We start from the raw sequence: 26,532 nt of genomic DNA, 5'->3' as shown, positions 1-26,532 counted from the left end.
CATTTCTCCGCAATTTGCTCACAAGTTTGTTCCGCTGTTCTCCGCAGACAGGTTGAAGTTCTTGAGTAGACACAAGGAATTGGAGATGCTGGTTTACAAAAAAAAGACACAAAGTGCTTGAGTAACTGAACGTGTGTCGGGCAGAATCTTGTGAGAACATGGATAAAGAAGGGTCCTGACCTGAAATGCCATTGATCCATGATCTCCAGTGATGCTGCTTGACCCGTTGAGTTACTCCAGCACTCGGTGTCTTGTTTTGGAACTCTTGACTACAATCCAAGTGAGGTCCCATTTCACGACTTCAGTTGCCATGGTCTTATTTGATGATTCTTCCATCATCACTCTCAAAGTTGGGCATGTTTCTCCAATCAAAATTGCCCCTGCCTCCTCTCTCCTTTTATAGTGTCTCAATCCTATTGGGAAAAAAAACAATAAGCTGTCCCTCTCCTTTTCATCTTTCAGGAATTGCTAAAGCATCATCTTTCCATGTAACTTTCAGTGTCATCTGCTCATCCATCTTGTTCTCTAGCTTAAATTAGCTTAGGTGAGAGATACAGTGTGGAAATAGGCCCTTCGGCCCACCGAGTCCATGCCAACCAACGATCGCCCATGCACTGGTTCCATCCTAAACACTGGGAACAATTTTACAGAAGCTAATTAACCTACAAACCTGCATATCTTTGGGATGTGGGAGGAAACTGGAGCATCCTGGAGAAAACCCAGGGAGAATGTACAAACTCTGCACAGACGGCACCCGTGGTCAGGATCGAACCCGGGTCTCTGGCTATGCAAAGCAGCAAATCTACCGCTGCCACTGTGCCATTCTACAAAGCTCCTCGCATATAGGTCTATAGCATTAAATCCAGCAAGATTCAGTGTCATTCCCTCATACATCTTCTCGAATTTCCTCACAGATCGGATTATACCATTAAATCCAGCAAGATTCTTCTATTTTTTGGGTTATTTTCCAGTTCATGTTTGCTTTGCTCGCAGGTCAAAACTTCCTCGTCATTTTTTGCAACATTTGGATATGCAATATTTCAGGCATATGGTTCAGACAATGGTTCAGTTCAGGACCCTTTTTCAGACCTGAAATGTCATCCGTCCATTCCCATGAAAGATGCTGCCTGACCCGCAGAATTTTTCCAACATGTTGTTTCTTAATCCTGAACGAATGCCAAAGTCTCTTGTAAGATTTGCCATCTTCCAGATAAGATGTTAAATGGCGGCTCAATGGAGGGAGATAACTTACCCAGGGAACTTACTCAAGAATAGCAGAATTCGGCAAGATATTAGTGAGTAGTTTGAAAAGGTACTTTATTCTAGAATTAATTTTAGAGATTGCGAAAAGGCTCCTATTCATTTTAAAATCCACATCAGGGTTTATAGTTTAGTTTAGTTTTGAGATACAGCATGAAAACAGGTCAAGGAAAGACACAGAATGTTGGAGCAACTCAGCTGGTCAGGCACCATCCCCGGAGAGTGTGGATAGGTGACGGTTCAGGTTGGGACCCTTCTTCAGGCTGATTGCAGGGGTGGGGAAGTGAGCAGCGAAGTGGGCCAGGTCAAAGCATGCCAGGAACCAGGCCAATCGGCCTACTGAATCCACACCAAACCATCGATCAGCTTTTCAAACTAGTTCTACATTATCCCGCTTCCAATTTCCCGGAGTCGCTGACCAACACTAGGGCATCTTACACCCCAGCGGTATGAATATTGATTTCTCTAACTTCAAGTCACACTTGTATCCCCTCTCTCTCCCCGCCCCTTCCTCATCCTAGTTGTCGCACTAGTTTCACTGCTGTCCTGTTGAGTTTCACTGTCTGCATAACTCGTTATCATCTGGCCCACAGCCAACAATGTACCATTGCGGTCTCCACCATTCCTTGATCATCGTTACGGTGGAAGGCAGGAACGGGGTACTGATAGGGGATGATCAGCCATGATCACATTGTATGGCGGTGCTGGCTCGAAGGGCTGAATGGCCTACTCCTGCACCTATTGTTTATTGTCGATTGTTACTTTTTTATGCATATCTTTCATTAATTTGTTCTATATCTCTCTATATCTATATTGTGAGCAAATTTGGCGCTGGCTCTGGAGAGGATCCAAAGGAGGTTAACAAGAATGATCCCAGGAATGAGTAGGTTAACATATGATGAGCATTTGACGGCAATGGACCTGTACTCGCTGGAGTTTAGAAGAATGAGGGGGAACCTCATTGAAACGTACAGAACAGTGAAGGACCTGGATAGAGTGTGTGTGGAGAGGATGTTTCCACTAGTGGGAGAGTCTAGGATTAGAGGTCATAGCCTCAGAATTAAAGGCCGTTCTTTTAGGAAGGAATTGAGGAGGAATTTCTTTAGTCAGAGGGTGGTGAATATGGGAAATTCTTTGCCACAGAAAGCTGTCAATGGATATATTTAATGCAGAGATAGATAGGTTCTTGATTAGTATAGGTGACAGGGGATATGGGGAGACGGCATGAGAATGGGGTGAGGAGGGAGAGATAGATCAGCCATGATTGAATGACAGAGTAGACTTGATGGGTCGAATGGCCTAATTCTGCTCCCATCTCTTATGATCTTATGAGCACCGTCTATATCTCTCATTTCCCTTTCCCCTGACTCTCAGTCGGAAGGGTCTGGACCCGAAACGTCATCTCTCCCTTTTCTCCAGAGATGTTGACTGACCCGCTGAGTTACTCCAGCATTTTGTGTCTATCAATGCTCATCCAAACCCTCGAGACAATGGAGGGAAGATTTACTGACTCTTGCTTAGTTGCCCAGTATCATTCACCTCCATCTGTTTGGGGCATTATCCACTCTCAGGTTGCTGGGATCCCCACACCTGTTTGGACACGTCCAGTTCTTTATTAGTCGTCTGCGTGTGGACTGACCGGAGTCAGGCCGTTGAGCCAGTCAGTCTTTGAAACCACCAACCCTCCTGGCAACCCTATGCTTTCCAAGCAAGTTCTGTCTGATCACAGCTATCGTCAACAACAACACACAAGTAAAATACAGATGAAGCTAAGTGGAGGCGATGGAATAAAGGCATTGAAGACGGATGTGCAGTACGCATGGTGGCGGGATTAAATAACATAACAGGACCTGGAAGACGGGAATGGGTAATAAATCTTCCACAGGGATTGTTGCAATCTTGCTTGGCCCACCAGGAGAGAGACCAACATTCCTGGTCTAACCTGCATGTAAATTGACTTCTTGTATGAATTATACAGAATTGGCCTGTTGTGAATGCGAAAAAACATTGTAGGTCTAATCGCCCACTGGAGGCTTTCACTTTGCATTATCCTGTATCTGTACACTGTAAATGGCTCGATTGTAATCATATATTGTCTTTCAGCTGACTGGTTAGCATGCAACAAAAGCTTTTCACTGTACCTTGGTGCCCGTGATAATAAACTAACTGATAATATCTACTGAAATGATTCTTAAAGTCTTGTAGGGGACATCCTTAACAATGGAACAAACTCAGGCTGACTGGTTTTTTGAAGATAGGGCTGGGTTAGATAATTTTATTTTCCAAGCATATTAAGACTCCTACCACCTATACCCAATCGAAGCATCGAATAGAGAAGGATTGGAAACAAGTCGATGGGTTTTGGGACATCCCAGAAAAAGGCCTTTCCCCCCAACCTGCCGGTGCTAGATCGTTTGAAGGCCCATTCACCCCACTGCTTTCTTTATACCACTCCATGCTTCCATCTCACAACATGCACTCCTTATAAAAAGGTATATTCACACTTTTACATAACTTTTGATCAATTTGATAGAGGGAGGTGAATCTGTGGAATTCTGTGGTGTCCAAGTCAATGGGTATTTTTACGGTAGAGATTGATGGATTCCTGATTAGTATGGGTGTCAGGAGGAGAAGGCAGGAAAATTGGGTTGAGAGAGGATGATAGATCTCATCCTCATGATTGAATGGCGGAGTAGATTTCATGGGCCGAATGGCCTAATTTGCTCCTACAATGTTTGAACTTGTGAACTTATCATTTCTACATTGCTCAGAATGTTTCATCCAGCTAATAAAAATTGTTGACACAAGGAACTGCAGGTGCTGGAATCTTCAGCAAAACACAAAGTGCTGGAGGAACTCGGTGGGTCAGGCGGCATCTGTGGGGGGAATAAATAGGAAGCCAGGTCTAAAGAAGTGTCCGCACCCAAAATGGTGCCTGTCCATTCCCTCCACAGACGCTGTCTGACCAGTTTTGTTCCTCCAGCACTTTGTGTTTTGCTCAAGATTGCAGCATCTGCAGTTCCTTTTACCAACATTTTATTTTATTGGCCTTTCAGATGACCCTGAAAACTGTGTTTAAGAAGGAACTGCGGATGCTGGAGAATTGAAGGTACACAAAAAAGCTGGAGAAACTCAGCGGGTGCAGCAGCATCTATGGAGCGAAGGAAATAGGCAACGTTTCGGGCCGAAACCCTTCTTCAGACTGATCGGGGGCGGGGACAAGAAAGGAAAAAGGAGGAGGAGCCCGAAGGCTGGGGGATGGGAGGAGACAGCAGGGGGACTGAGGAAGGGGAGGAGACAGCAAGGACTAACAAAATTGGGAGAATTCGATGTTCATGCCCCCAGGATGCAGACTCCCCAAACGGAATATGAGGTGCTGTTCCTCCAATTTCCGGTGCTGCTCGCTGTGGCCATGGAGGAGACACAGGACAGAGAGGTCGGAGACGAAGTGGGAGGGGGAGTTGAAGTGCTGAGCCACCGGAAAACGGTAATGTCCAGGTTCAGGAGCAACTTATGTCTGAAAAAGGGTCTCGACCCGAAAATTCACCTATTCCTTTTCTCCAGAGATGCTGCCTGACCCACTAAATTACTTCAGCACGTTGTGCCTATCTTCAGGAATAGCTTCTTCACTACAACCATCAGGCTGTTAAACTCTACAATCTCTAAATAGGCTCACAACTATATAGACGGGGCATTATTTTTGATTTTGTACCATTATTGTCTCTTAATTTGTCTGTTTTTGTTAAATATATATACACCGAACTTTTGTTTAAGAAAGAACTGCTGATGCTGAAAAAATCAAAGGTAGACAAAAAATGCTGGAGAAACAGCGGGTGAGGCCGCATCTATGGCGAGAAGGAATTGGCGATGTTTCAGGAGAGTCTGAAGAAGGGTTTCGACCTGAAACATCGCCAATTCATTCTATCCATAGATGCTGCCTCTCCCGCTGAGTTTCTCCAGCATTTTTGGTCGACCCTGAATTTTTGTTGTTTATGATGAGTTTTACGGACTGCTATGTTGAGTTGGAAGAAGGGTCTCGACCCGAAACATCACCCATTCCTTTTCTCCAGGGATGCTGCCTGTCCTGCTGAGTAGGGTGGTGAATCTGTGGAATTCTTTGCCACAGAATATTGTGGAGGCCAAGTCAATGGATTTTTTTTTAAGGCAGAGTTAGATAGATTATCGATTAGTACCGGTGTCAGTGGTTATGGGGAGAGGGCAGGAAAATGGGGTTAAGAGGGAAAGATAGATCAGCCATGATTGAATTGCGGGGTATTCTTGATGGGCGGAATGGCCTAATTCTGCTCCTATCATTTATGACCTTATGAAATCTCTTAGGAACTTCAGCATTTTGTGTTCATCTACAATGTTCACTTATCTGTTGTGCTAAGAATTTCATCGTTCCATTCGGGGGACAAATTACAGTAAGACACTCTGGACATTTTGCGTTTTGCCCAACAATAAAGAAAGTCTGAAGAAGGGTTTCGGCCCGACACGTTGCCTATTTCCTTCGCTCCATAGATGCTGCTGCACCCGCTGAGTTTCTCCAGTATTTTTGTGTACCTTCGATTTGCCAGCATCTGCAGTTCCTTCTTAAACAACAATAAAGAAAGTTCGTGATTTAGAACCGCGCTGGAGCAAATTGATGCAATTGCGTCAAATTTCACCGAAAAGCCTTTCATAATGAAGGCAGCCGTGCATATAAATGGTGACTGCACCAAATCCCACTCTGAAGGCCAATCGTATACACTATTCTGTTGTGCTGCAGCAAGCAAGAATTTCATTGTCCTATCTGGGACGCATGACAATAAACTATCTTGACTTGACTTGACTTGACTTGGTATATACCGGACGCTGACAAGGGGGTGGGTTGGGGATATGACACACGTTCTAACGCTCAGTGATAAATGTGTCAGGACTAAAACAAAGACAAAGCGCGGCATCAGAAGGTCACTCACTCGGTTCAGGCAACTCCACCGGGCCCTCCTGCCTCACCGGTGGCAATTACAGTGCATCTCGCCCGGGCCAGCGGGGAGTCCCCCATCAACGACGTTGCGCCTAAAGTGACAAAGACAGGATTGCCGCTGAGCTGCAGCAGCAAGACCTGACTCACTTTTAATGCGCCGCGCGTCCAAACCGCTGCAACCGTCCAAGCGATCCGACATGTGCGGCACCTGTTGACTTTAAAACACTGGCGCTCCGTGCATTTGTCACGCAGAAGATGACATTTGGTGCGCCTTTTGAAAACAAATTCAACGCAATTCATTCTGCTGTGAAAAAAATGCTCCCTCACCCAAACTCATTTGATCCAAAAACAGACCAATATGAAAGATTTTGCAAAGGCTTTATTTAATCTCCACTCACTTGTGCGTTCTGAATGGTGCATCTGAATTCGACATTTTTCAAGGATAAATATAACGGGAAAGTTTCAAAACCCGAATCGTAATACCATACTCTGTAGATACAAGGAACAGCGAACTGTCTTGGTTGCATCTGAGACTTCTAGTTTTTATTTTGCAATAATATACATTTTATATTTTTTGACTTTTTTTTGTCTGTTATGTTATCTGTGAGTATTGTGTTTGCAGACCTGTTGTGCTGATGCAAGTGAAAACTGTTCATGGTTCATGGTTCCGCTTTGGTTTCGGTACATGTTTTAGTTCAGTACGAGCAGCTTTCAGTTTCACTGTACATGTATAGTGACAATAAATGGCATATCTATCTATCTATATCTAGTAATACAGCGCGGAAACAGGCATTTCGGCCCACACCGATCCCCGAACACTAACACTACCTTACACACCCGAGGGATAATTCACATATATACCAAAAAAAAATCTGACAAACCTGTAAGCGTGGGAGGAAACCGGTGCACCCGGAGAAAACTCACACAGGTCGCGGTCAGAACGGTACAGACAGCCCCCGTAGTGAGGATCGAACCCGGGTCCCTGGCGCCCTACCGCTGAGCCACCGTAACATACGACAATAAAACACACTTGACTCTTGATCATTGAGCGTAGATACCGTTTTACAAACCACCACGTATTCTGTAGCACAGTAACTATATTGCAGGTGATATTATGCAAGAAAAAGGCAACCTTCAAGTGAGTAACACAAGGGTTTAATCGTGTAGTGAGGGTACTATCGTGAGCTTTAACAGCAGTTAAAACACTGAACCTGGCACCTCTGCGATGCTGTGATTGGGACATGCACCCTGTCGGTGGTCAGAAGCCTCGCCGTTCATAACTTGCCCGAGTGAGGAGACTAACTTGCATTCCTCGTCTGTGATTATGGATATGGATATATGGCTCAGTAACAAATACGTTGCTGTTCGCATTCAAGGCCATAATTTCATAAAATAAACTCGTAACTCGGTCGTTTAAACCTATCATGGAAATGACATTTATGTGTGAGAATATATTCTGTAAATTTAGCTATACTTATTATGTGTGTGTGCACAGTCAAACACACACACACACACACACACACACAAACACACACACACACACACACACACACACACACACACACACACACACACACACACACACACACACACACACACACACATAGTGTATGTAAAACACATATATACATGTATATATATGCACACACGCATATATATATATATATATATATGAGCGTATGTACATATATATGTTCGTGCGCGCACGTATGTGTGTATATATAACTATATATACCATTACATATATAAACAGCTATATATATAGTTACATTTATATCTTTATTGGTATTTATTGTTATTTATATCAATGTTATACTGTATATTACTATATATTGAATATATATTGCTAATACATATATATATATATATATTGCACATATGTGCAACTATTTGCTATATATATAGCCACATTTTACAGAATATATACAGTTAAATTTACAAAACATAGATCCTCGAGTAAATGACTATATAGATGTATCCGAATATGCGCTACCATATATATATGTGTGTGTATATATATACATATATATATACACACACATACGTTTATATATATACATAAGCGTACGCTTATATATATATACATAATATATGTATATACATATTATATATATATAAGCATATATATAAGCATATAAGCATATATTTTAATATATATTCTGCTTATATATTAAAATATACAGCCCGCTTGTGCACATATTCTTGCACATAGGCGGACGCACACACACACACGCATGAACACACATGCCGGCAAAGTTTTTTTTTTAAATAAGTTCACTTCAAAACAAGTCTATTCAGCGTGAAACCACTGGCCCGTGAGACTGCCGATTAGATGATGCGGCTTCAGTGACTAGGAGTGAGTGAGTGAGTGAGTGAGCGAGCGTGGAGTGGGCTAGGTGTGATGTAACAGGCAACCGTACATATGGGTATAAATATCATGGTCAGACGGTAAGTCAGTATGGCCGTGCGGTCGGGGGAAGAACATTTGACAGAGGGCTTCCCCCCCTCCCCACCCCCCCCACACCACCACCACCCCTCCCCTCCCCGAGTCCAAAGTTGACCATTTGGAGCGGGTTGGCAAGTTGGAATCAAAGCAGCTGTTGCGGACGGACCTTCAACGCAGCCCGCAATGTAAAGAGCGCATCTACTCCGCCTTGAGCATTCGCCTTTAATTTTAATGCGCGCTCGAAATAAAAGCGAGAAAGGGGAGCTAGAGCCGAGGTATTTTTAGTGCAATAGATTCCCAACCACGTGTGCGCACGTTGATCGAGATATGTTCTGCAACACAGCGATTCAGTCGGCCTCCTTGCCAATCCTGTTCCTTGGACTTGTGTCGGATTTGGTGCGCTGCGCTCCCCTCTCCGCCCGGCACAACGCTACCTTGGAGCGCAAATGGGAGACGCTCCTGTCGCGCTCCATGCCTCGACTCCCCGGCGACAGGAGGGCCATCAGCCGGGAGACGGACTATCTGCTGGGCATCAAGCGACTGCGACGCCTTTACTGTAACGTGGGCATCGGTTTTCACCTCCAAGTGCTGCCCGACGGGAGGATTAATGGCACACACAGCGAGAATCTACACAGTAAGTGCGCCGCCACTAAATCTTGTCCCTACGGTATTCGCTATCTCCCCGATCTGAAGAAGGACCCCAACCCGAATCATCACCTGCCCAAGACTTTCAGAGATGCTGACTGATCCGCTGAGTTACTCCAGCACTTTGTGTGTGTGTCCCCCCCCCCCCCCCCCCCCCCCTGCAAACCAGCATCTGCAGTTCCTCCTGCCAATACATGGCAATGTTTATTGAAGAAGGGTCTCGACCCATTCCTTCCCTCCAGAGATGCTGCCTGTCCTTGAGTTACCGTGGCAATTTGTATCTATCTTCTTTTGTTCTTCATAGATATGTGTAGGAAGGAACTGCAGATGCTGGTTTACACCGAAGATAGACACAAAAAAGCTGGAGCAACGCAGCGGGACAGGGGGCATCTCTGGAGAAAGGGAACAGGTGGACGTTTCTGGTCGAGACCCTTTTTCTCCAGAGATACTGTCTGGCCAGCCGAGCTACTCCAGCAGATAGACACACAATTCTGGAGTAACTCAGCGGGGCAGGCAGCACCTCTAGAGATAAGGAATGAAGTTACTCTGTCTTTATTTACAGCTAGATAAGTTGTAAATTTTTGGCGACACCTATTGTACATCCAATATGTATTTATTTATCATTCATATAAAAAAAAAACGTTGTCAAACTTCTGGTTGACTTTTACAGTCAATAGTTTTGTTGAGCGTGTCGGAAGGAACTGCAGGCGCTGGTTTGCACCGAAGATAGGCATAGAAAGGCTGGAGCAACTCAGCGGGTCGGGCAGCATCTGTGAAGAGAAGGAAAAGGTGACGTTTCGGGTCGAGACCCTTCTGCAGACTGAGTGTTTCCACGTGCAGCGCATCAGGAGAAGAAAGGGAGAACCAAATATTTTTGTCTATTTATGTGTAAACATACAAATCACAGACAAATAGGCTGGCGCGGCGTTACAAGTGGCCTTTGGCGATAGGGTTTGAAGCGTGAGTTATTGCATGGGCGCTCTGGGACTGTGAGGTTCGCGGTACAACTTGTTGCTGTTGTGTCTCCGTGGGGCTACTGATTTAATGTTCTTAAAGGGGCAGGACATGCACGTCGTTTCTCCGCGTACAATGGGGATTGGAGTCTGGATAACACCTTGCATTGTCATATCTCTCAATATCACGGTCTACGCCTCTCGTTTCCCTCTCCCCTGACTCTCAGTCTGAAGAAGGGTCTCGATCCGAAACATCACCTATCCATGTTCTCCAGAGGTGCTGCTGCCTCAGACTGGCCCGCTGAGTTACTCCAGCATTTTCCGTGGTAGACAAAAGTGCTGGAGAAACTCAGCGGGTGAGGTAGCATCTATGGAGCGAAGGAAACAGGCAACGCTTCGGGCCGAAACCCTTCCTCAGACTGTGTCTATGTCTTTCTGTGTCTTTCTTCCCACTAAACCTTGTGCCTGCTTGAAATCCCAAAGGCGTCTTAATTTTGAAGTGATGTCGCTCTCCCTTTCTCCCCTCTCTCCCTCCCATCCACACAGGCGCCGTGACCGGTTCAGATGCCCTTACCTCAGGCATCTGGATGGCGATTTAAAACTACCAGCGTTTGCATTCAGCCTTGTTTTAAAAAAATCATGCGCTATTGTTGTGGCGGCTCCAGAACACCTCAGCAGCAATGAACGTAGACAGTCCGCTTGATGTATCTGTTCTCTCTCTCACTCTTTTCCCGCACAGGCATTTTAGAGATTTCTCCGGTGGAAAGGGGGGTCGTCAGTCTCCTGGGAGTCAGAAGCGGCCTATTTGTAGCCATGAACAGCAAAGGCAAACTTTACGGATCGGTAATTATACCAAATTAGTTATTTAGTGTCGCTCTGCGAGAAAATGTCTCAACGTTTGCCGGACTGAACTTGAGTGAACTAGAGACTCCACTCTCAGAATCTATTGTACATCATGTTATTTTGTTGGGCAAGATCCGTATCGGGTTTATTGTGGGTGGTGGATGGAATATAGATAGAGGCTACTGCCACAGATCCGCATGTCCGTCTTTCAAGTGCATACCATTCTTTGCATTTCCAGCCAGCACACGCATCCACTGTCCTCCCCAGTACAACATAGGATCAGTCAAAGTGGACCACCCATATTGTAGCCTTCCCACATATGAAGTGATTTCTTCCCCCTCGAGAATTGTGTCTAGTAGCCTCTCTTTCTTTCTGAACAAGTCGTGCCACGACTTACCTGCCGCAGAAACAACAACAAAAAAACCTGTTCAAAAGGAACTGGCAGCGGCATTAATCTCACAAATGACACAGCGTGTGAAGTTTTCAGTAAAGTAATGTTTTCTCTGATCTGAATTGTGTAGACTTTAGCTATTGTTGGCGAAGAATGGCCCCCCTGTTTTTCAAGCTGTTTAAGTATAGGGAAGTGAAGGTAAAATTAATGTGAAATGACTTATTTGTATAATTACCAAATATAGCTACACATATATATATATATAATATATATATATATATATATATATATATATCTGCAGCCATCGATCGGTAGTTATGCAAACGAGTTATCCACTGTCAGTGTGCTAGAACTTCATAACAAATATATATATACACACACACACACGTATATACACACACATATATACACACACACACACACACACACACACACACACACACACACACACACACACACACACACACACACACACACACACACACAAACATACACACACACACACACATACACACACATATATATATACACACACACACACACACACACACACACACGCATACACACACACACACACACACACATATATATATATATACATACACACATAGATATATACACACACACACACACACACAAACATACACACACACACATACACACACACACACACACACACACACACACACACACACACACACATATACACACACACACACACATACATATACACACACACACACATAAACACACACATACATATAAATATATATACACATACACATAAATATACACATATACAAAAATATATATATAAATATATACAACAAACACAAACATATAAAAACACACACACACATATATAAAATATGAACGTATTACACACACATGAAGGGCCAAAGTTTCATTCAATTATGGCCCTGCCGGGAATGCGTTGCGAATACCACGCTTGCACACCACCATGCACGAATATCGTTTTCACAGCAACCTCTTATAAAAGATCAGAGGCAACAAAGTATGGCGAGTAAGTATTTAGAGTCACCTGTAGTGATGCCGAGCGAATTGGCTATCGGAATCTCAAGTGGCTGCTGGGAATCGGACCATTAATCACATATATCATGTGTGGCTGAGATTGGCCTTTATATGTATTTCTTTGGTCCAATTAGTGTGTTTTTTTCTCACGTCCGTAAGAGCTTATGAAATGGGAACAATAGCAGGCCATTTGGCCCTTGTAGAGTCTACTCCGCCGCTCATAAAGGGCATAACCCATTCTCCACCTTAATGCCACTTCCGACACCATCCCTTGAAATCCAGATACCTCTCATGGAACCGACCAGTGAAAAATCCTAGAAAATGCCTTGGGTGCATGCAATGGAGGGGTAAAGTAAGGCATTTAATCCTATTTCAAACTAATGGAGAACACGACATTTATGTGAGCTTTCAATCCCCAGGCCCAGAATAATGTCAACTGTTCCGTTTTTAAAGCATATTTTCCGAGCCTTTTCAGCCTAACACGTTACTTTGCATGCATTGTTTTTTTTTCTGTAACTTTTGGACAAAATGCTTATCTATGTCCTTGCGATAATGGATTCGGCAGATGTCGAGTTCCCACTAAGAACTTTGTAAGAAAGAACTGCAGATGCCGGTTTAAACTGAAGAAAGCTGGAGTGACTCAGCGGGACAGGCAGCATCACTCGAGAAGGGGAATAGGTGGCGGCCGAAGAAGGGTCTCGACCCGAAACATCACCCATTCCTTCTCTCCAGATATGCTGCCTGTTCCCGCTGAGCTACCCCAGCTTTTTTGTGTCAATCTACCCGCTAAGAGCTGTCTTGTTTTATGTTCCAGGCGCATTACAGCGACGAATGCAAATTCAACGAAACTCTCCTGCCCAACAACTACAATGCCTATGAGTCCAGAGAATACCCCAACATGTACATAGCGCTGAGCAAGAATGGCAAAACCAAGAAGGGGAACAGAGTGTCTCCTGTTCTGACAATGACACATTTTCTACCGAGAATGTGAGATCGCCCCCCACCCCCCCCCCCTCAGAAATGACCTCGGGAGGGCAGAAGGATGATGGGGGTGGGAGCCAATGCCACGGCCGGTGCACTTTCAGGAAAGCTTCATGCAAGACGAATAGGTGTATCATATATTTAACTTAATTGTGACTAAATATTTAAATCTGTATATTTTGTTCAGAAAATTTATTTATAGTTTTGCTGATTTTTTTAATTTTAAATTTATTTGTCGGCCAGAACATAAGTGGTGCATTGTGCTTGTGTGCGTGTGTTTGGAATTTGTCCTGTAATATTTTGTTTTAAAAGGTGAAACGGAAGATCGGGTATGTACTGTAATCGTCAATGTTGTGTGATGGAGGTCCCTGGTGTGTTTGCCTTTAAAAACAATATATAAATCTAATTGTTTCTCAAAGTATAAAGTCTTGGTCTTCACCCCATATGACGTTTTGTAGGTGTCCGTTTTGTATGTGTCTGCTTGTAACAATGTCTGATATCTGTCCTTTGTGTGTCGTGGTAGCTATCTAATTTCAATGGAATCCGTCCACTTCTGACACGGAGAGTACAGTCTTGCGGGTGCTAACCCACAAATCTGTTTTTAGACCTGCCGCAGCTGAACTTTGAACTCCCCATGCAGTCAATCTTTGTCAGATCTTCAGGTCAGAAGCTTTTCTTAACCGGCCTGCTAGCTTCAGCAATTCAGTCTCACAAATGACCACACAAATGCTTTTGAAAGGAAGACTTTCTGCCCCATTCGTGGATAACTAGAGTTGGGACCATGCACCATTAGTGTACCACTTACACAAAGCTCCTCAAAAAGCACTTCACAATCAAGGTCCTTTGAAGAGGAAGACACATTATTTGCTCAGCACCCTCAGGAGATTTTAATTCCAGCAGTATTGTCCAGGAGGTACATACATTCTTTTTTTTTTTTACATTCAAGAATACATACATTCTTTTCAAATAAAATAGTTTTCCATTCCTTAATTCGATGAAATGATCTACCTCATTTTCAGACCCCTGAATAAAATAGTCTCCTCCCAAAGGCTGCGCAGAATGCTGTACTGAGTGCTTGTCCCTGAAATATTGTTGGTGATCTTAAGTCAACACGCTACCATATGTAGCCACAAGTAGCCGGGAGGACGTCCATTGCATCCTAGTTGAGCCTTGTCACGTTTGAGCTATCTTTACCCTGTGATTTACTTTTAGTAGGGATAATCATGGTGAAAATATTTGCAGACAGCTGTTGGACTGCACTATATGGCCATTGCGTAACCCTATATTTTCTTTATATATTTCTTTCAAACCCCCCACCTACCTCTGGTCTCCATGCAGAAGAAAACAGCAGCAAACTTTAAATTCAAACAATCTGTTCGGGAGAAATGCGGAGGGAGAGAGAGAAAAAAAAAACCCTTTTCATAGTTTGAAGAGATAAGGAAACACAATTAAAAAAAATGCCATCCCATCGTGTGTTGGAATTGGAGGGTCTGGTTACGTGATTCATATGGGGACTGCCATAAACTGCAGACAGAAATTCTAAAGACCTTGTTAAAATGTCTTCTGCTGTTCTCTTTGTTGCTAAGATGGCAAAGATGGAAAAAATAAAAATGTCACAATAAATCTTGGGTTTGACACTTATGGATCTGACATTAGCAACGATTAGTTCAGTTTTCAACATTCCTTTCGATAAGCTGCTACTCATCTTACTCGAACTTTTTAAAGCTGTTAAATCTTTTAGGTAGATTGACCTTGGGGAAGAAAGCTACTCAGAACCAAAACATACAGAGATATGAGGGAAATATTCCAGGACAAGGCCCACCCTTGCTGCGCATGTTATGTGGTCTGCATGTTAAAGCATCTACTTTCTAATCCTCTGCTTGTCCCTTGGTGAGGTTAGTCTGTGAACGTTTGGTGACTGAATTACTGGGGTTATGTGCTCCTTCCAATACTATACAGTATGCACAAAGTGAACCTTTGTCACTCCATCCCAAGGCATAAATATCTGCTGGTTGTTAAAGGGCCTGCAAGACTTAGTTGATTAATTGTTTCTATGGCTTTAAGTAGTACCAATAATAAACTTAAGATTCAGGTCATAACTGAATGGAACAATGGAATGGGGAACCTTGTAGGACTAAAATTACTTACCAGCAATAAATACAAATATAGAATAATTTTTAGAATATTAGAAAAAAAAAACTGTAAGGTTATCAGAAAATGTTGTAAATGTAAATGATGTCCACAATATTTTTGAGGGGAAATGAAAAAAAATCATATCGATTAATATCTTAGTGATGTCCTGTAAGAATTTTAATTTTGACATTTAATTTACGCATCATTTACAGGAAAATATAATGTACAATTTATATTTTCACACAAATGAGAAATTCTGACAACACAACATGTCTTCTGAACTCAAATCAATTTGTTATAATGCGAAAAAATCTCAGTGGAACCCACGCTGCTTGAAAACTTGCAAGTATATTTTCAGCTATTGTTCCTATACTACAAAGCTATTTTGGTTTTGGCCAAGGTTAGTGCAGCGTTTTGAACAGACACTTGGTACATCCAGTCACTGGTTCAGTGATAGCCAACTGTTTAAACATTCTCAACTGACCGGTTGGTTGTCTTGCAATATTCACATTAGTTATGCCTTGGGATGTATTGGCAATTGAGTTTTTTTTAATGTATTACTTGATATAGTTGTCATATGATATTTAAACTTTAAACCCATCGATATGTGTCTGTAGTTTTATACAGCTAATGTTTCATATTGTGGTGTATGTGCTGTGCACATTGGAAGGAATGATATAAATGAAAGCTTATCTTTTACATGTGTCGGTGTATGAATTAAAACTAATTTTAAAGTACCTTCCAAAATTTGTGTTGTCATTTGAAATTTAAATCTAAGCACAATCATGAAAATTCCACGTGATGGAGGGAAAGAACTATAATGTCCAATCATAAATAAATCATTTCTAAATTTTTGACCTTCTTTGGGTTTCTGCTGTATCCATCTTTTGTTTCGGTGACTAGACAGACAAGCTCGAAAATGTGAAGGCTATACTGAAAATGGTCCAGGATTATTCCCTAATATGAGAGCGCTGGATTTGTTTATAGATAGAGATAGAGATGCAGTGTGGAAACAGGCCCTTTGGCCCACCGAGTCCGTGCCAACCGGCCATCTCCATATACTAGCCCTATCCTACACACTAGTGAAATTTACATTTATACCAAGCCAATTAGCCTACAAACCTGTACGTCTTTGGAGAGTGGGGGGGGGGGGGGGGGGGGGGGGTCTGACATGGTCATGGGGAGAATGTACAAACTTCATATGGACAGCATCTGTAGTCAGGATCGAACCCGAGTCTCTGGCGCTGTAAGGCAGCAACTCTACCACTGCGCCACAGTGCTGCCCCTTTTTAAGAGAAAGAGTTAAGGTTTGTTTTTCAGCCTAGTAAGAAGGCAGATGGGACATCACCTTATACAAATGAATAGTTTGGTTTAGTATAGAGATACAGCACAGAAACAGGCCCTTCAGCCCACCACATCCACGCCGACCAGCAATCCCCGTGCATTAACACAATCCTACACACACTAGGGACAATGTACACATGCACCAAGCCAATTAACCTACAAACCTGTACGTCTTTAGAGTATGGGGGGGAAACTGAAGATCTTGGAGAAAACCCATGCCGATCACGGGGAAAACATACAAACTCCGTACAGACAGCACCCGTAGTCGGCATCGAACCCTGGTCCCTGGTGCTGCAAGCAATGCAAGGCAGCAACTCTACCGCTGCGCCACCATGCCGAATAAGATGCAAAAAATTCAGGCCCTGGGCTTTATTGTGTATTTACAGTCACAAGATAGACAGAGGAATTTGCCTTGGCGATCTGCGTGCAAAACCGTTGTAAACACATGAGTTAAAAGTAGCAACACATCATTGCTGGTTAAAATCATACAACGCATTGCAACATAATTAAACCATATAAACCATATAACAATTACAGCACAGAAACGGGCCATCTTGGCCCTACAAGTCCGTGCCGAACAACTTTTTTCCCTTAGTCCCACCTGCCTGCACTCTTACCATAACCCTCCATTCCCTTCTCATCCATATGCCTATCCAATTTATTTTTAAATGATACCAATGAACCTGCCTCCACCACTTCCACTGGAAGCTCATTCCACACCACACCAGATTGTGAAATATCACAATCGTTATAAGTTGATACCTCCTATTCCAAAATAGTTTTATTTAATGCAATGGACGTTATTAAGAAAATGATCCTTTATTTGGTGATATTATGATATTATATGACATATTTGGAAAATACTAAATCGGGTCTAAAGATGGGACTCGACCCAAAACGTCACCTATTCCTTCGCTCCATAGATGCTGCCTCACCCGCTGAGTTTCTCCAACACTTTTGTCTACTTTGGAAAATACTAGTACTATCCATCCATTCTGTCTTAGGCTCGTATTTATAGCCAGATAAGTTATACCATCATCACCTTGGATCCCACCCCAAACTCTATCCCAATCTACATTGCTTTATTATGCAGCAACTAATCAGAGTTAATGGACAAACGGGTGGAGGAAATCTTCAAGAATGATATTCTTTTAGTCATTGCCATTCATAGAAAGAATACTAATATGTACGATATTTCAATAACGTTGAACAGTTGCTCAGGCAAAAAAAGATCTCTTCTATACTATAGATAGACAAAGAATGCTGGAGTAACTCACCGGGTCAGTCAGCATCTCTGGAGAAAAATAATGGGTAACGTTTCGGGTCGAGGTCACAAAGTCAGGTCTTCAGGTCTGAAGAAGGGTCTTGACCCAAAACGTCATCTATTCCTTTTCTCCAGAGACACCGTCTGGCCGGCTGAATTACTCCAGCATTTTGTGTCTGTCTTTGGTTGAAACCAGCATCTGCAGTTCCTTCATGCACATTTCATCTTCTATACTCTGCATATTTTAGTTGGCTTTGATATCTGTCTTCTTTTCTAACCCATTCCACAGTAAACAAACTTCTTGATTTAAATTTTGATAAGACACAAAAGAGCAAAGAAGAAACAGACATTTAGTTTGATCTAATGAAAAGGAATTACAGATGCTGGTTTATACCAAAGATAGACACAAAATGCTGGAGTAACTCAGCAGGTCAGGTGGCATCACTGGAGAAAATGGATAGATGACGTTTCGGGATGGGACTCTTCTTCAGACTGAGAGTCAGGGAAAGGTCAGTTCAATTTATTGTCTTGCGTACCTTCTGAGAAAGAGACCCAATCCAAAATGTCACGTCCATTTTCTCCAGAGATGACTCTGGACCTGCTGAATTACTCCAGTATTCTGTGCCTTTCTTTGGATTGATCTTAGTAAAACAGTTCACTTGAACCACTGGCATATGTAGTATTTCAACTGTTCAACCAGTTTTCTTAATTTAACTAAATTCAAGTCTTGGCTGAACGGATTAAATCTGCTGAAAATTAATTTGTCATCTTATTCAGTATAATCTTTACCATTTATGAAAGTGTGTAATTTATAGTTTGTATATTCGCTTGTATGAGTATTTTTGTTATCCCATTGATAATGGGATTGCTTATATTCCAAACTCACACAATTTCAATAGCTTCAATAGTATTACAATTATTTACTAGTGTTTCTTATTTCTAATGACATTCTGACAAAATAAACAAATTAAATAAGTTATATATAATATAACCGGAGCGCATAACGAAAGTAAGTGGATTGAACAAAAGAAAACGATTCTCGACACAAAATGCTGGAGTAACTCAGCGGGTCAGGCAGTATTTCTGAAGAGATGCTGCTACCAGCCATGCTAAGTTACTCCAGCATTTTGTGTCTTTCTTAGGTGTAAACCAGCTTCTGCAATTCCTTCCTACAAATAAATGATTCCATACATAAAATTAACCCAGGCTATTTTTAATAAGATCAATATGATCTCTTGAATTCCTGGTAGATTCCAAGCAGTGGTGCAGTGGTAGTGTTGCTGCCTTACAGAGCCAGAAACCTGGGTTTGATCCTGACCACGGGTGCTGTCTTTATGGAGTTTGTAGTTTCCACCCGCGATCGCGTGGGTTTTAACCCAGGTGCTCCGGTTTCCTCCTACACTCCAAAGACGTGGAGGTCTGTTAGTTAATTTGCTCTGGTGAAATTGTAAATTATTCCTAGCATGTAGGATAGGGCTAGTGTATAGGGTCGGCGCGATCTCAGGGTATCTTTTTCCACACAAAGGGTGGTGGGTGTATGGAACAAGCTGCCAGATGAGGTGGTTGAGGCTGGGACTATCCCAACGTTTAAGAAACAGTTAGACAAGTACATGGATAGGACAGGTCTGGAGGGATATGGACCAAGCGCAGGCAGGTGGGACTAGTGTAGCTGGGACATGTTGGTCAGTGTGGGCAAGTTGGGCCGAAGGGCCTGTTTCCATGTTGTATCACTCTATGAGAAGTTAGATTAAGAGGGATATATATATAGGTAATATTCAGACTATTATGGTGGCCGATTAGGAAAAGGGGGAGATGTAACGAGACCTGGGTGTCATGGTACATGAGTCATTGAAAGTAGGCATGCAGGTGCAGCAGGCAGTGAAGAAAGCAAATGGTATGTTAGCTTTCATAGCAAAAGGATTTGAGTATAAGAGCAGGGATGTTCTACTGCAGTTGTACAGGGTCTTGGTGAGACCACACCTGGAGTATTGCATACAGTTTTGGTCTCCTAATCTGAGGAAAGACATTCTTGCCATTGAGGGAGTACAGAGAAGGTTCACCAGACTGTTTCCTGGGATGGCAGGACTTTCATATGAAGAAACACTGGATAGACTCGGCTTGTACACGCTAGAATTTAGAAGATTGAGGGGGGATCTTATAGAAACTTACAAAATTCTTAAGGGTTTGGACAGGCTAGATGCAGGAAGATTACTCCCGATGTTGGGGAAGTCCAGAACAAGGGGTCACAGTTTAAGGATAAGAGGGAAGTCTTTTAGGACCGAGATGATAAAATTATTTTTTACACAGAGAGTGGAGAATCTGTGGAATTCTCTGCCACAGAAGGTAGTTGAGGCCAGTTCATTGGCTATATTTAAGAGGGAGTTAGATGTGGCCATTGTGGCCAAAGGGATCAGGGGGTATGGAGAGAAGGCAGGTACAGGATACTGAGTTGGATGATCAGCCATGATCATATTGAACGGCGGTGCAGGCTCGAAGGGCCGAATGGTCTACTCCTGCACCTATTTTCTATGTTTCTATGTCTATGTTTCTATAGTCCAATCTGTATTCACACCTTCAGTTTTTATTGTTCAACTTCTGTCGTAAACCTTTAAGGAAACTACCTGCGTCAGCTTGTCATGGTATATTTCTGCTAATGATGGTGTGGTGGTGCCTCTGACACGTAGGGCTGAGGTATGGGGCAATGGAGGAGCCACTTACAACATGATCTGTTTACATAGACAAATGCTTCCTAGACAACTCTGTTCATAGACAAGACTGTTTCCATTATAAATGTTCACAAGGAAACGTATGATGCAAAGGAAGAAGTTGCAATAAACTGGCAACTTCCTTCCACGAACAAGAATCCCCAAAGGGCATTATAATTCATTAAGTACTTATGAAGTCTAGTCAATGTTGTCATCTAGGTATAGGGCAACTAATTTGCGCAATGGGGAAGAGTTGGCAGAAAGGACTTGGGATAGCAAATATTAACAGACTATAAATAAAGCACAAAATGCATGGAGAGGGAGTGGACAAGTTGGAAAAAGGTACTAAAAATGAGGGGTCATATTTCTTGTGAAAGATTGAACAGCTGATGACCATTAGAGGAGTTAAAAACGCTTGGTTTAGTTTTGTTTAGTTTATTGTCATGTGTTTCGAGGTACAGTGAAAATTCTTTAAGTTGTGTGCTATCCCATCAGCGTAAAGACCATGCTGTACCATAGGGAAAGACCAAGATTAAAATCAAGCCGTCCACAGACACAGGATAAAGGGACTAACGTTTATGACAAAATAACACTTAAGGTCTCGAACTGAAACGCCACCGATTCCTTCGCTCCATCGATGCTGCCTCACCCGCTGAGTTTCTCCAGCATTTTTGTCCACCCAACGTTTATGGCAAGATAACGTCCAGTAAAGTCCGATTAAAGATAGTCCCAGGGTCACCAATGAGGTAGATAGTAGTTCAGGACTGCTCTCTGGTTGTGGTAGGATGGTTCAGTTGCCTAATAACAGCTGGGAAGAAACTGTCCCTGAATCTGGAGGTGTGCGTTTTCACACTTCTGTACCTCTTGCCTGATGGGAGAGGGGAGAAGAGGGAGTGACCTGGGTGAGACTCGTCCTTGATTATGTTGCTGGCCTTGCCGAGGCAACGCAAAGATGGAGTCAATGGAAGGGAGGTTGGTTTGTGTGATGGTCTGGGCTGCGTCGACAATTCTCTGCAATTTGCTGTTATACGTTTGTTTATATTTTTGATGTGTTTACCACTAGAGTACAAGAGTCAAGAGTCAAGTCAAGAGTGTTTAATTGTCATATGTACCGAAATGAAACCATGAAATACTTACGTGCAGCAGCACAACAGGCTTGTAACCACAGTTCTCATAGGTAACAAAAGAAACTTAATATTAAGGCAAAGCTAAAACCTTACAAGTTGGACACACTTCAACCTTTTGGGAGAACCAATGTTAAAAAGCATTAATACCACAGATTCACCAATATACCCAATGGGGAAACAAAAAACCGTAGATACTGGTTTATACAAAGATAGACACAAAGTGCTGGAGTAACTCAGCGGGTCAGGCAGCATCTCTGGAGAAAAGGAACGGGTGACGTCTTCAAACTGAAGAAGGGTCTGTTGCCTGGGTTTCAACAACTAAGTTACAGAGATAGGTTGAATAAGTTAGGTCTTTATTCTCTGGAGCGCAGAAGGTTAAGGGGGGACTTGATAGAGGTCTTTAAAATGATGAGAGGGATAAACAGAGTTGATGTGGACAAGCTTTTCCCTTTGAGAATAGGGAAGATTCAAACAAGAGGACATGACTTCAGAATTAAGGGACAGAAGTTTAGGGGTAATATGAGGGGGAACTTCTTTACTCAGAGAATGGTAGCGGTGTGGAATGAGCTTCCAGTGGAAGTGGTGGAGGCAGGTTCATTGGTATCATTTAAAAATAAATTGGATAGGCATATGGATGTGAAGGGAATGGAGGGTTATGGTATGAGTGCAGGCAGGTGGGACTAAGGGGAAAAAAATTTGTTCGGCACGGACTTGTAGGGCCGATATGGCCTGTTTCCGTGCTGTAATTGTTATATGGTTATATGGTTAAGGGTCCCGACCGGAAACATCACCCATCCTTTTTCTCCGGAGATGCTGCTTGTGTCACTTTGTGTCACATTGTGTCTATCTTTGGTATACCCAATGGAACCTGTGGCAGAGACTGTGTAGGGAAGAACGGCAGATGCTGTTTAAACTGAAGACAGGTGCAGCGATTGAGTTGCTGCCTTACCCGGGTTCGATCTTGACTACGGGCGCTGTCTGCACGGAGTTTGCACGTTCTCCCCGTGACCTCGTGGGTTTTCTCTGAGATCTTCGGTTTCCTCCCACGCTCCAAAGACGTACAGGTTTGTAGGTTAATTGGCTTGGTATGTCTGTGTGTGTGAATTGTCCCTAGTAGTGTTTATGTGCGGGGATCGCTGGTTGGTGCGGGCTCGGTGGACTGAAGGACCTGTTTCTGCTCTGCATCTCTAAACTAAACTAAACTAAGCAGACACGAAAAGCTGGAGCAAAAACCTGGACCCTCCTAGTTACTCGAGATTTTTGTGTCTGTCTGTGCCACAGACTTCTTTTCATGAAGATATCTGGGTGGAAACTTCAGTGGAACATCTGCACTGTTTTGTCTGATCCAAAACATCACCTGTTCCTTTTCTCCAGAGATGCTGCCTCACCCGCCCAGCTACGCCAGCATTTTGTGTCTATCTTCGGTGTAAAGCAGCATCTGCAGTTCCTTCCTACACATGTATGCAAACCAATTGGGTGCTGCCATTTCCTCATGTTACAGGTTATTAAGCATTTGTCTAGCATCTGCGCTTTGTTTAATTTAGAGATACAGCGCGGAAACAGGCCCTTTGGCCCACCAAGGCTACACTGACCAGTGATCTCCACACATTAACACTATCCTACACACACTAGGGACAATTTACACATGTCAAAGTCAAAGTCAATGTCAAGGTAACCTTTATTGTCATTCAGACCTGAACGAAATTTTGTTGCCTTGCAGTGATACATATAATAAAAATAACAAAAACACACAATAAACACAGATTTAACATCCACCACAGGAGGTCTACCAGGCACCTCCTCACTGGGCTGGAAGGCAAAAGTCTTAAAGTCTTTGTCTCTTCCCTCCTTGTTCTCCCTCTGCGCTGAGGCGATCCAGGGCTCCGATGTGGTGACCCCGCCGGGTGATGGTAAGTAAGTGCCGCGGCTCAACCGTGCTCCGCGAATGGGCTGGTTCAAACTCCGCGGCCCGGGGTGGTCGAAGCTGCCGCCCTCCAGTCCAGCGGAGGGTGGCAGCTTCAATTCAATTCAATATCAAGTCAATTAACCTACAAATTTGTACATCTTTGGAATGTGGGAAAAAAACCCAAAAGATCATAAGATCATGTGATAGGCCGTTCAGCCCATCAAATCTATTCCGCCATTCATTCATGGCTGATCTATCCTTTCCTCTCAACCCCACCCTCCTGACTTCTCCCCTATAACCTCTGACACCTGTACTAATCAGAAAATCTGGGAGAAATCCCACCGGAATTTGAAATTGTCCGTCACGCCCCTTCTTTTGTAAAGAAATGCTATTTTGTCTGTACATCTCTCAACATAACTCCCGGTCACAAGGAAAACCGCATGCAATTACCACTGTAATTGTAACCCAGTTTGTGCAATGAACAGACAAATTAGAATTACCACATTAACTCATATGGTCCCACCCTAGCAGAGATATTCCCTTTATAGTATTCATGTTCGCCCCATCTTCACTGCTACTGAAAATTCATTCGCTTTTCCTCTTTACCAAGTTTGGCGAAAGCATTTGGAACCAAAATTTTAATTATCTTTTTATTTCCATAGACGCCGCCTGACCTGCCAATTGTTTCCAGAATCGCTTTTGTTTTCATTTAACGCAATGAATAACATTTTAGTTTCATAGATTATGTTATATGTGACAGAAGTGGGAGTAGTGGGAGAGTCTAGGACCAGAGGGCACAGCCTCAGATTAAAAGGACATACATTTAGAATGGAGAAGCGGAGGAATGCCTTTAGTCAGAGGGTGGTGAATCTGTGGAATTCATTGCCACTGAAGGCAGTGGAGGTCAAGTTATTGGGTATTTTTAAAGTGAAGATCAATAGTTTCTTGACTAATAAAGGGCCTGTCCCACTTACGCAACCTTTACAAGCGACTGCCGTGACCCGTGAAAGGTCGGTGGAATTTTCAACATGTTGAAAATTCAGCAGCAACCAGAAAGACGCTACGACTCTTTGGAGACCACTCACGACCGTACAGGCGACCCCTGGCGAAATGTCGCGGGTGACCTCTCACGACCATAGGAGACCTCTCACGACCTCTCACGCGTCGCGACAGTCGCCTGTAAAGGTCGCGTAAGTGGGACAGGTCCTTAAGGGTGTCAAATATTATGGGGAGAAGGCAAGAGAATGGGGTTGAGAAGGAAAAATAGATCAGCCATGATCGAATGGAGACTTGATGAGCCGAAGAGCATAATCATGATCCTATTGTGAACATGATCCCATTATATAAAAAACATCATTTATTAGAAATTAATTTTTGGTTAATTGAAGACCTATAGTGTACATTGCCTCTGAACTGCAGTTCTATTTACATCACAGAATACAAGTGATTGCAGGAACTGCTCTGCCCAGGACAAGAAGGCTCTGCAGAGAGTAGTGCGTTCGGCCGAACGCACTATGGGAACTACACTCGCCCCCCTGCAGGAACTATACATAGGGAGGTGCAACTCCAGAGCTAACAAGATCATAGGAGACCCCTTCCACCCCTGCAATGGACTGTTCCAGCTGCTACGGTCAGACAAACGCCTCCGTTGCCATGCTGTGAGAACGGAGAGGTTGAGAAGGAGTTTCTTCCCAGAGGCCATTCGGACTGTAACCTCCTATCTCACCAGGGACTAACTTTACTGTGCCACTCAACTGCTTTTTAAATTTGCTGTTTTTTTCCTGTTTGTTTCCTCCCACAAATATGTTATATGTGAATATGTGATTCTGTTCCATTCTGTTTGTAGTTTGTTTTTTTGGCACAATCCGCGAGCATTGCCACTTTTCATTTTATTGCACATCTTGTATGTGCATGTGACGAATACACGACTTGACTTGAAGTGACAAAGTGTAATACAAGAAACACTGCTGTAAAGCACAATTCAATGATTCAATGATACTTTATTGTCATTTAGTTTAGATTCATTTTAGTTTTTTTTTAAATCACATCGACAATGAGTTTATAAACCAGGATGGCTTCCTAATCAATGGTAAAATAATTCACCAGTCAGATAATCGTGTGGGATCTGCAATTGAATGTACACTGTTCTTAATGTTTAATGCAAAATAAATATATTTTTACTCAGATTTTACAGTAAATTATTGCAGAATATGCATTCAGAATTTAGCAATAACAGCAATGAAATTTCAAAAGATTGGAGCTCCAGGAGAAGGATGTATGTTTGGGCAAGAATGGATTTGCAGAGCCTGTCGCAGTCACAAATTCCGTTCAAACAGCAAAGATTCTGAAAAGCAAAAAAAAAAAGCTGATGCTGCAATTTGAAACAACAGATAGTTATCATAAGGATCATAAGAGCAGAATTCAGCCATTTGGCCCATCAAGTTTGCTCTGCCATTCGATCATGGCTGATCTATTTTCCCCTCTCAACGCCATCCTCCTGCCTTCTCCTCTTATAAGCTCTCGACACCCTTTCTAA

General features: G+C 42.9%; 1 protein-coding gene across 1 annotated transcript; it reads left to right on the top strand.

Annotated features, from left to right (window-relative positions):
• The first annotated feature begins 8,807 nt into the window (after positions 1 to 8,807).
• Positions 8,808 to 16,658, top strand: fgf4 (fibroblast growth factor 4). Its single transcript, XM_055649199.1, has 3 exons — positions 8,808 to 9,306; positions 11,010 to 11,113; positions 13,351 to 16,658. The coding sequence occupies exons 1-3, from the start codon at positions 9,000 to 9,002 to the stop codon at positions 13,525 to 13,527; spliced, it is 588 nt and encodes a 195-aa protein (XP_055505174.1). The 5' UTR covers positions 8,808 to 8,999; the 3' UTR covers positions 13,528 to 16,658.
• The last annotated feature ends 9,874 nt before the right edge of the window (positions 16,659 to 26,532 follow it).

Source organism: Leucoraja erinacea, chromosome 18, assembly GCF_028641065.1.
Source record: "Leucoraja erinacea ecotype New England chromosome 18, Leri_hhj_1, whole genome shotgun sequence".
NCBI classification, from domain to species: domain Eukaryota; kingdom Metazoa; phylum Chordata; class Chondrichthyes; order Rajiformes; family Rajidae; genus Leucoraja; species Leucoraja erinaceus.
This window is presented reverse-complemented; position numbering and strand designations above follow the sequence as displayed.

Coding starts and splice junctions, on each gene's coding strand:
- fgf4 (XM_055649199.1), top strand. CDS start 9,000: ATGTTCTGCAACACAGCGATTCAGTCGGCCTCCTTGCCAATCCTGTTC. Junction 9,307..11,009: donor ACACAGCGAGAATCTACACA/GTAAGTGCGCCG, acceptor TTTCCCGCACAG/GCATTTTAGAGATTTCTCCG. Junction 11,114..13,350: donor AAGGCAAACTTTACGGATCG/GTAATTATACCA, acceptor TTTATGTTCCAG/GCGCATTACAGCGACGAATG.